The 10,261-nt window shown below is 46.0% G+C and overlaps 1 gene segment (V, D, J or C); it reads right to left on the bottom strand.

Moving 5' to 3' along the window:
- Nucleotides 1-239: 239 nt before the first annotated feature.
- LOC120369170 lies at nt 240-967 on the bottom strand. The segment is given in 2 exon segments: nt 240-634; nt 760-967. Coding segments are annotated over 2 exon segments (480 nt in total).
- Between the last annotated feature and the right edge of the window lie 9,294 nt (nt 968-10,261).

Genomic DNA, 10,261 nt, shown 5'->3' with positions numbered 1-10,261 from the left:
GGGATACGAATCCTTCCTCATGACATAGGATGGTGTTGTGGATGGTCCATTATGTCTGAAAAGTGTTTTGAGACTCTCAGATATTGGGTGCTCTATAAAGGCCAAAGATTATTATTCTTACACCACTAGCTGTGTTCATGGCAGCAGTGTATATTGTGTATATCCCAGATGGCTCCTGTCACTGAAAGGTGTTACTCTATTCCCCATTCTGCTCTCTCCCTCTGGCCTCTCTGCAGCACTCAAAGAGAAAGTGCCTTGTTGCCGTCCCTGTTGTAGCGCTGCAGAGTGACAAGGAACAGGTGAGGTTTTTGTAGAGGGAGGAGGTGACTCTGAAGTGCTGTGTCTAAGCTGCTGGCGCAGAAATACACAGCCGAGTGCTCTGGCTGCACAGATGAGATGTTTAAGCGAAAGAGATCATTCTGCGGCTGATCGGCCTGGAAGTGACTAGAATTTGTGCCTTTCTCTCTTTCTTGTTTATAGTAGAAGTTAAAGAGCAGCTGCAGTCCCTGCCCTGGATCCTGCCGGTACCAGAACATGCTATCATGCCCGAAGGTTTGCTGACATCTGAGATAGGCAGTCTGTCCTCTCTCCAGCACCAGACTCGGTGTCTGGGTTATTTTAGCATCGGTTTGGCCTGTGGGGGAAAGAGACAAAACACACAGGACAGACAGAATAAAATAATCAACTCAGAGGGAAATGTGTAGAGTAGAATCCTGCAAATGCTAGGACAGGGATTTCTTTTCCCAGCCAATGACTTACTTGCTCCCAAGAGATACATTGCTGCACACCAGACTATGCACATCCCCATCTCTGTCTCACTGAACAGGGGGCAGTCCCGCAGCATGGGATTTTACGTAGATTTGGTTGCTTCCTGGTACTAGAGGGCAGGATCTGTTTGTGTTTCCCCACAGACACAGGAGACCCCTTCTGTGGAGGTCTAGTTCTCTCTGGCCTTGACCCTGGGAAAAGTGTGTGGTACTGGGAATTGTATCTTTAAGTGGGCTAGCATCTGAGGTAGGCAGTCTGGTGGAGAGGCGCTGCAGAAGCTGTTATGCAGAGGTAATTGAGGAGCTATATCATTGAATAAAGAGCTTCTATCTGAAGTACCTCAGGCCCAGAGTGATCACTGGACACCACATGGTATCAGGAGCAAACAGAAATTAAAGAAGTAACATGAGGGGAAGAAGACAGCAACTAAAAACTCCACCAGAGGTGAAACACTCTGGAAATATGGAGGACACCGCATGTGATTGCAGCTGGATCTGACATACATGAGCTACATTTAATTTTGCTAGTTTGGGTACTGGAAGAGTGAAGTTGCAGCAGAACAAGCTTCAGCACAGGCTGGCCCTGAGAGTAATTACCCAGGGTTCTGAGTGGGTTTTTCCTGCCTATTCTTAAGTTTGCACTGTTGTGGCTTCACTGCTCCTGTACTCGAGCTAGTGAAATTAGAGCTCGACCTGGTAGGTTTACTTGAGCTGCAATCACATTCAGTGACTACAGTCTAGATATACCCAGACAAAGAGAGAGAGAGAAAAACCCACACAGAAAACTAGATCTTTTTTTACTAGAAAAGGGATGGTTTGACCACAATTCCATTTTGTAGAAACATTTGAACATTTTGTTTTCGTTCCTGCGAAGAACAAAAATGAATTTTGAAAGCCCAAAAGACATGGCAGAACAGATTTGTCCCATAGTAGCCAGTTCTATTCAGACCACAAGTTCTTTGATTTTCTAGGGTAGAGGAGGAGCACCACCTAGTGGCTGGCGAGGAATTTTTACATGGAGGCATTGCCTTTCAAGCAGTCACTCTTGCTAGTTGTGGCCCAATCTGACCAATTACATTTAAAAAAATAATAGTATCCAAACCTCTCTGCTGCTGCTTCCTGCCTTTCCTTGTTGGGATTTTCCTTGATCATAGAATCATAGAATCTCAGGGTTGGAAGGGACCTCAGGAGGTCATCTAGTCCAACCCGCTGCTCAAAGCAGGACCAAACCCAACTAAATCATCCCAGCCAGGGCTTTGTCAAGCCTGACCTTAAAAACCTCTAAGGAAGGAGATTCCACCACCTCCCTAGGTAACCCATTCCAGTTCTTCACCACCCTACTAGTGAAAAAGTTTTTCCTAATGTCCAACCTAAACCTCCCCCTCTGCAACTTGAGACCATTACTCCTTGTTCTGTCATCTTCTACCACTGAGAACAGTCTAGATCCATCCTCCTTGGAACCCCCTTTCAGGTAGTTGAAAGCAGCTATCAAATCCCCCCTCATTCTTCTCTTCTGCAGGCTAAACAATCCCAATTCCCTCAGCCTCTCCTCATAAGTCATCTGCTCCAGCCCCCTATCATTTTTGTTGCCCTCCGCTGGACTCTCTCCAATTTATCCACATCCTTCTTGTAGTGTGGGGCCCAAAACTGGACACAATACTCCAAATGAGGCTTCACCAGTGCTGAGTAGAGGGGAATGATCACATCCCTCAATCTGATGGAAATGCCCCTACTTATACAACTCAAAATGCCATTAGCCTTCTTGGCAACAAGGGCACACTGCTGACTCATATTCAGCTTTTCGTCCACCATAACCCCTAGGTCCTTTTCTGCAGAACTGCTGCCCAGCCATTCGGTCCCTAATCTATAGCAGTGCATGGGATTCTTCCGTCCTAAGTGCAGGACTCTGCACTTGTCCTTGTTGAACCTCATCAGATTTCTTTTGGCCCAATCCTCTAATTTGTCTAGGTCCCTCTGTATCCTATCCCTACCCTCCAGCGTATCAACCACTCCTCCCAGTTTAGTGTCCTCTGCAAACTTGCTAAGGGTGCAGTCCACATCATCACTACCCGTTGAGCCCAACCATCTAGCCAGTTTTCTATCCACCTTACCGTCCATTCATCCAGCCCATACTTCTTTAACTTGCTGGCAAGAATACTGTGGGAGACTGTATCAAAAGCTTTTCTAAAGTCTAGAAATAGAACATCCACTGCTTTCCCCTCATCCACAGAGCCGGTTATCTCATCATAGAAGGCAATTAGGTTAGTCAGGCATGACTTGCCCTTGGTGAATCCATGCTGACTGTTCCTGATCACTGTCCCCTCCTTTAAGTGGTTCAAAATTGATTCCTTGAGGACCTGCTCCATGATTTTTCCAGGGACTGAGGTGAGACTGACTGGCCTGTAGTTCCCTGGATCTTCCTTCTTCCCTTTTTTAAAGATGGGCACTACATTAGCTTTTTTCCAGTCATCCGGCACCTCCCCCGATCGCCATGATTTTTCAAAGATAATGGCCAATGGCTCTGCAATCTCATTGGCCAACTCCTTTAGCACCCTTGGATGCAGTGCATCCGGCCCCATGGATTTGTGCTCATCCAGCTTTTCTAAATAGTCCCAAACTACTTCTTTCTCCACAGAGAGCTGGTCACCTCCTCCCCTTACCGTGCTGCAGAGTGCAGCTGTCTGGGAGCTGACCTTGTCTGTGAAGACAGAGGCAAAAAAAGTATTGAGTACACTAGCTTTCTCCACATCCTCTGTCACTAGGTTCCCTCCCTCATTCAGCAAGGGGCCCACACTTTCCTTGACTTTCTTCTTGTTGCTAACATACCTGAAGAAACCCTTCTTGTTACTCCTAACATCTCCGGCTAGCTGCCACTCCAAGTGTGATTTGGCCTTCCTAATTTCACTCCTGCATGCCTGAGCAATACTTTTATACTCCTCCCTGGTTATTTGTCCAATCTTCCACTTCTTGTAAGCTGTTTTTTTGTGTTTAAGACGAGCAAGGATTTCACTGTTAAGCCAAGGAGGTCGCCTGCCATATTTACTTTTCTTCCTACACATCGGGATGGTTTCTTCCTGCAACCTCAATAAGGATTCTTTAAATTACAGCCAGCTTTCCTTGACTCCTTTCCCCGTCATGTTATTCTCCCAGGGGACCTTGCCCATCCGTTCCCTGAGGGAGTCAAAGTCTGCTTTTCTGAAGTCCAGATTCTCTGTTCTACTGCTGTCCTTTCTTCCTTGTGTCAGGATCCTGAACTCGACCATCTCATGGTCACTGCCTCCCAGGTTCCCATCCACTATTGCTTCCTCTACTATTTCTTCCCTGTTTGTGAGCAGCAGGTCAAGAAGAGCTTTCCCCCTAGTTGGTTCCTCCAGCACTTGCACCAGGAAATTGTCCCCTACACTTTCCAGAAACTTCCTGGATTGTCTGTGCACCGCTGTATTGCTCTCCTAGCAGATATCGGGGTGATTAAAGTCACCCATGAGAACCAGGGCCTGTGATCTAGCAACTTCTGTTAGTTGCTGGAAGAAAGCCTCGTCCACCTCATCCCCCTGGTCCGGTTGTCTGTAGCAGACTCCCACCACGACATTACCCTTGTTGTTCATACTTCTAAATTTAATCCAGAGACTCTCCGGTTTTTCTGCAGTTTCATACTGGAGCTCTGAGCAGTCATACTGCTCTTTTACATACAACGCAACTCCCCCACCTTTTCTGCCCTGCCTATCCTTCCTGAACAGTTTATATCCATCCATGACAGTACTCCAGTCATGTGAGTTATCCCACCAAGTCTCTGTTATTCCAATTACATCATAGTTCCTTGACTGTGCCAGGACTTCTAGTTCTCCCTGCTTGTTCCCCAGGCTTCTTGCATTTGTGTATAGGCACTTAAGATAACTCGCTGATTGTCCCGCTTTCTCGGTCTGAGACAGGAATCCTCCCCTCTTGCAGTCTCCTGCTTGTGCTTTCTCCCGATATCCCACTTCCCCACTTACCTCGGGGCTTTGGTCTCCTTCCCCCGGTGAACCTAGTTTAAAGCCCTCCTCACTAGGTTAGCCAGCCTGCTTGCAAAGATTCTCTTCCCTCTCTTCGTGAGGTGAAGTCCGTCTCTGCCTAGCAATCCTTCTTCTTGGAAGACCATCCCATGGTCAAAGAATCCAAACCCTTCTCTCTGACACCATCTGTGTAGCCATTCATTGATTTCCACGATTCGACGGTCTCTACCCTGGCCTTTTCCTGCCACAGGGAGGATAGACAAGAACACCACTTGCGCCTCAAACTCCTTTATCCTTCTTCCCAGAGCCACGTAGTCTGCAGTGATACGCTCAAGGTCATTCTTGGCAGTATCATTGGTGCCCACGTGGAGAAGCAGGAAGGGGTAGCGATCCGAGGGCTTGATGAGTCTCGGCAGTCTCTCCGTCACATCATGAATCCTAGCCCCTGGCAAGCAGCACACCTCTCGGTTTTCCCGGTCAGGGCGGCAGATAGATGACTCAGTCCCCCTGAGGAGAGAGTCCCTGACCACCACCACCCTCCTCCTCCTCCTCTTGGGAGTGGTGGTCATGGAACCCCCATCCCTAGGACGGCACATCTCATGCCTTCCAATAAGTGGAGTCTCCTTCTGCTCTGTTCCCTCAGATGTATCATCCACTCCACCCTCTGCACTAGTACCTGTGGAGAGAACATGAAAACGGTTGCTCACCTGCGTCTGTGTTTCTGGTACATGGATGTTTCTGGTACTCTTTCCTCTTCTGGAAGTCACATGCCGCCAATTATCCTCGCTGGCCTTCTGTCCCCACTGCGTAGCCTGCTCTGAATCTTAAGAACATTGTGCCCGCTGAAGCTGATCCTGACGTCTATCCAGGAAATCCTCATTTTCTTTTATGGAACGCAGGGTTGATATCCGTTTCTCCAGACCTTGAACCTTCTCTTCCAATATGGAGATCAGCTTTCACTTTGTACAGACGAAGTCGCTTCTATCCTGTGGAAGGAAGACAAACATGGCGCATCCTGTGCAGGTCACAGCAGCGGATCGCTCAACATCCATGGTCTCTTCCTTCTAGGAGCTTCCTTACTTGTGGCGGAAGCTACTCGGAGAAACCTGCGAGAAGGGGGCCTCGGTAGGCTCTCTCCAGGTGGACTCCCAGGCAAACTCTTTCTGTTTGCCTCTCTGCTGTTCGCTGCTCAGCTGGTTCGCAGCTGACTGCCTTTTTATAACAGTCAGGCCCAGCTGGAACAAAGCACTCCCAAATCAAACTGGTCAAACAAGCAATCAAACAATCAAGCACACAGTCAAACTGCCCCCCCAACAGACACTCAGATACTCACCAGCGCAGTCCCCCTACTGCAGCACTTAGCGTACCTCTTCTCAGAGGGATCCCAGGCAAACTCCTTCTGTTTGCCTCTCTGCTGTTCACTGCTCAGCTGGTTCGCAGCTGACTGCCTTTTTATAACAGTCAGGCCCAGCTGGAACAAAGCACTCCCAAGTCAAACTGGGATGTGAATTCAGATGTGACCAAATTTGTGTAAGACACTGAAATCAGCATGTCAGCAAACACCAGGAGGACGGAACCAAAGAACAATGACCTGGAGACACCATAGCAGAGGGAACTGCAGGCAATGGGGGAAGACACAGTCCCAGTAGATATAAAGTCACAACACAGGTGAAAAATGGAGGGATGTAACCAGGAGCCTCCCCCATCAAATTAAGTAGGGTCACTTTACTCATCTTCTTTGTCCTAATTATTGTATTGTGATAGCTGCCACTGATAAGGTGTGAGATGAGGCAGTTGGGAGTGGAGGTGTCCGTGTGATGGACGTGGTCTATGTATAGAATAGTAATAGGCTGAGAATGGCAGCCATATGGCCTGTTCCCCAGGGCTCTGTCCAGTCATGTTTTAAAATATTCAAAAAGTGGAGATTCCAGCTTCTCCTGTATGGATCAGTAGATGGTACTGTTATAAAATATTTATCTTGTTATCCTGCCTGTAATTTCTTAGTTTCACCACATCAGTTATGCCCCTCAGCTCACCCTACTCCTCCCTTTGTCAAAATCATTTCTCTCATTCCTTGATTTCAAAGGAATCTACTGTGGCAATTCTCTTGCCAAGAGATTCTCTGCTAAAATGTTCAGCGGGTGTATGTGTTCTTCACTGCCCAGTCAGGACATGGTTGATGTTACTTTCATTTCCTGTGATTTTATCAACGACACTCAGGGCCGACTCCAGGTTTTCTGCTGCCCCAAGCAGCAAAAAAAAAAAAAAATAATTCAGCAGTGCAATCGCGCTGCTTCACTCTTCAGCTGCAATTCGATTCAGGTCCTTTGCTCTGAGAGAGACTGAGGGACCTGCTGCCAAAGACCCGGAAGTGCCGCCCCTTGGTATTGGCCGACCCAAGCACCTGCTTCTTTAGCTGGTGCCTGGAGCTGGCCCTGACAACACTGACACCCCAAATCTGTGTTCCTACTGACTTTTGTGATCTCCTCTATTCACATGCAGCTGCTGAACTGTGCTGGAAGGGGTGAGTGGACAGGCCTGTGTGCATGGGGAAGAGGGGGAGTTTTGTCCAGGTGCTGCAAACACTTGGCCCTGTGTTGACTTCAAGCACAGTAATACACCCCTGTGTCATAGGCATAGAGACAGTCAGTGTTCAGGAGGAACTCCTCATCCTTGGGTTGCTTGCTTTGAAGTGGCTTGGACCAGAATCATATACTTGATTTCTTCTTACTGAGTAGGTGAGCGTGTGGATCTATCCACTAGGAAGCTGCCTATACCAGTAGAAGTTGGGGTCAGATGACCCTTCTAAAGAACATTCTAGGGAAGCCTGTCTGCCCAGCTGTTCCACCACTGACTGCAGACTCTGGACAATGGTTGCAGAGCAATCTGCTAAAATCCTACAGGGAAACCAAGGACTACACACACCCTTGCAACTGAGATCAATGCAATGGTAGGACATTAAGTGCAGAAGAGAGGATTAATTAATTATTAGTGAATAATTCTTCATGATTGATGGTTAATCATTATGTATTTTTTTCCTAAGGGACAGTCTACGCACAAATTTACACCAAAATGCACCTCTACCCCTATATAATGCTGTCCTCGGGAGCCATAAAATCTTACCGAGTTATAGGTGAAACCGCATTATATTGAACTTGCTTTGATCCACCAGACAGCGCAACCCCACCATGCAGAGCACGGCTTTACCGCGTTATATCCGAATTTGTGTTATATCGAATTGTGTTATATCGGGGTAGAGGTGTAACTAAATAACTTGTAAATAATAAACACTTATTGAGAATAAAAGTGTTCTATGGATTTAGCTTAAACTGATAAAAACACAGTGTCATGGTTTTACAATGTATTGTGCATAGCCAGTTTAGAATTTCCCTTTCCTATAAAGTTAAGAACATAAGAATGGCCAAAGGTCCATCCAACCCAGTATCCTGTCTACCGACAGTGGCCAATGCCAGGTGCCCCAGAGAGAGTGAACCTAACAGGTAATAGTGGCAAAGAGTCCTGTGGCACCTTATAGACTAACAGACGTATTGGAGCATGAGCTTTTGTGGGTGAATACCCACTTCAACGAATGCATCCGACGAAGTGGATATTCACCCACGAAAGCTCATGCTCCAATACATCTGTTAGTCTATAAGGTGCCACAGGACTCTTTGCCACTTTTACAGATCCAGACTAACATGGCTACCCCTCTGATCTCTCTCCTGCCGTCCATCACTACCCTCCGACAAACAGAGGCTAGGGATACCATTCCTTACCCATCCTGGCTAATAGCCATTAATGGACTTAACCTCCAGGAATTTATCCAGTTCTCTTTTAAACCCTGTTATAGTCCTAGCCTTCACAACCTCCTCTGGCAAGGAGTTCCACAAGTTGACTGTGCGCTGTGTGAAGAAGAACTTCCTTATATTTGTTTTAAACCTGCTGCCCATTAATTTCATTTGGTGGCCCCTAGTTCTTATCTTATGGGGACAAGTAAATAACTTTTCCTTATTCACTTTCTCCACACCACTCATGATTTTATATACTTCTATCATATCCTCCCTTAGTCTCCTCTTTGCCAAGCTGAAAAGTCCTAGCCTCTTTAATCTCTCCTCCTTTGGGACCTTTTCCAAACCCCTAATCATTTTAGTTGCCCTTCTCTGAACCTTTTCTAATGCCAGTATATCTTTTTTGAGATGAGGAGATCACATCTATACGCAGTATTCGAGATGTGGGCGTACCATCGATTTATATAAGGGCAATAATATATTCTCAGTCTTATTCTCTATCCCCTTTTTAATGATTCTTAACATCCTGCTTGCTTTTTTGACTGCCTCTGCACACTGCGTGGACATCTTCAGACAACTATCCACAATGACTCCAAGATCTTTTTCCTGACTCGTTGTAGCTAAATTAGCCCCCATCATATTGTATGTATAGTTGGGGTTATTTTTCCCAATGTGCATTGCTTTACATTTATCCACATTAAATTTCATGTGCCATTTTGTTGCCCAATCACTTAGTTTTATGAGATCTTTTTGAAGTTCTTCACAGTCTGCTTTGGTCTTAACTATCTTGAGCAGTTTAGTATCATCTACAAACTTTGCCACCTCACTGTTTACCCCTTTCTCCAGATCATTCATGAATATGTTGAATAGGATTGGTCTGAGGACTGACCCTTGGGGAACACCACTAGTTACCCCTCTCCATTCTGAAAATGTACCATTTATTCCTACCCTTTGTTCCCTGTCTTTTAACCAGTTCTCAGTCCATGAAAGGGTCTTTCCTCTTATCCCATGATAGCTTGATTTACGTAAGAGCCTTTGGTGAGGGACCTTGTCAAAGGCTTTCTGGAAGTATAAGTACAATATGTCCACAGGATCCCCTTTGTCCACATGTTTGTTGACCCCTTCAAAGAACTCTAATAGATTAGTAAGACATGATTTCCCTTTACAGAAACCATGTTGACTTTTGCCCAAGAATTTATGTTCTTCTATGTGTCTGACAATTTTATTCTTTACGATTGTTTCAACTAATTTGCCCAGTACTGACGTTAGACTTACCGGGTCTGTAATTGCCGGGATCACCTCTAGATCCCTATTTAAATATTGGCATTATATTAGCTATCTTCTAGTCATTGGGTACAGAAGCCGATTTAAAGGACAGGTTACTAACCAATTTCACATTTGATTTTTTTCAGAACTCTTGGGTGAATGCCATCTGGTTCCGGTGACTTGTTACTGTTAAGTTTATCAATTAATTCCAAAACCTCCTCTAGTGAAACCTCAGTCTGTGACAATTCCTCAGATTTGTCACCTACAAAAGCCAGCTCAGGTTTGGGAATCTCCCTAACATCCTCAGCCATGGAGACTGAAGCAAAAAATTCATTTAGTTTCTCCGCAATGACTTTATCATCTTTAAGTGCTCCTTTTGTATCTCGATCGTCCAGGGGCCACACTGGTTGTTTAGCAGGCTTCCTGCTTCTGATGTATTTAAAAAATA

This window comes from Mauremys reevesii, linkage group 1 (genome assembly GCF_016161935.1).
Source record: "Mauremys reevesii isolate NIE-2019 linkage group 1, ASM1616193v1, whole genome shotgun sequence".
In the NCBI taxonomy this organism is placed as follows: Eukaryota; Metazoa; Chordata; order Testudines; family Geoemydidae; genus Mauremys; species Mauremys reevesii.
The sequence above is the reverse complement of the archived record's forward strand: the minus strand, read 5'-3'. Positions and strand labels throughout refer to the sequence as shown.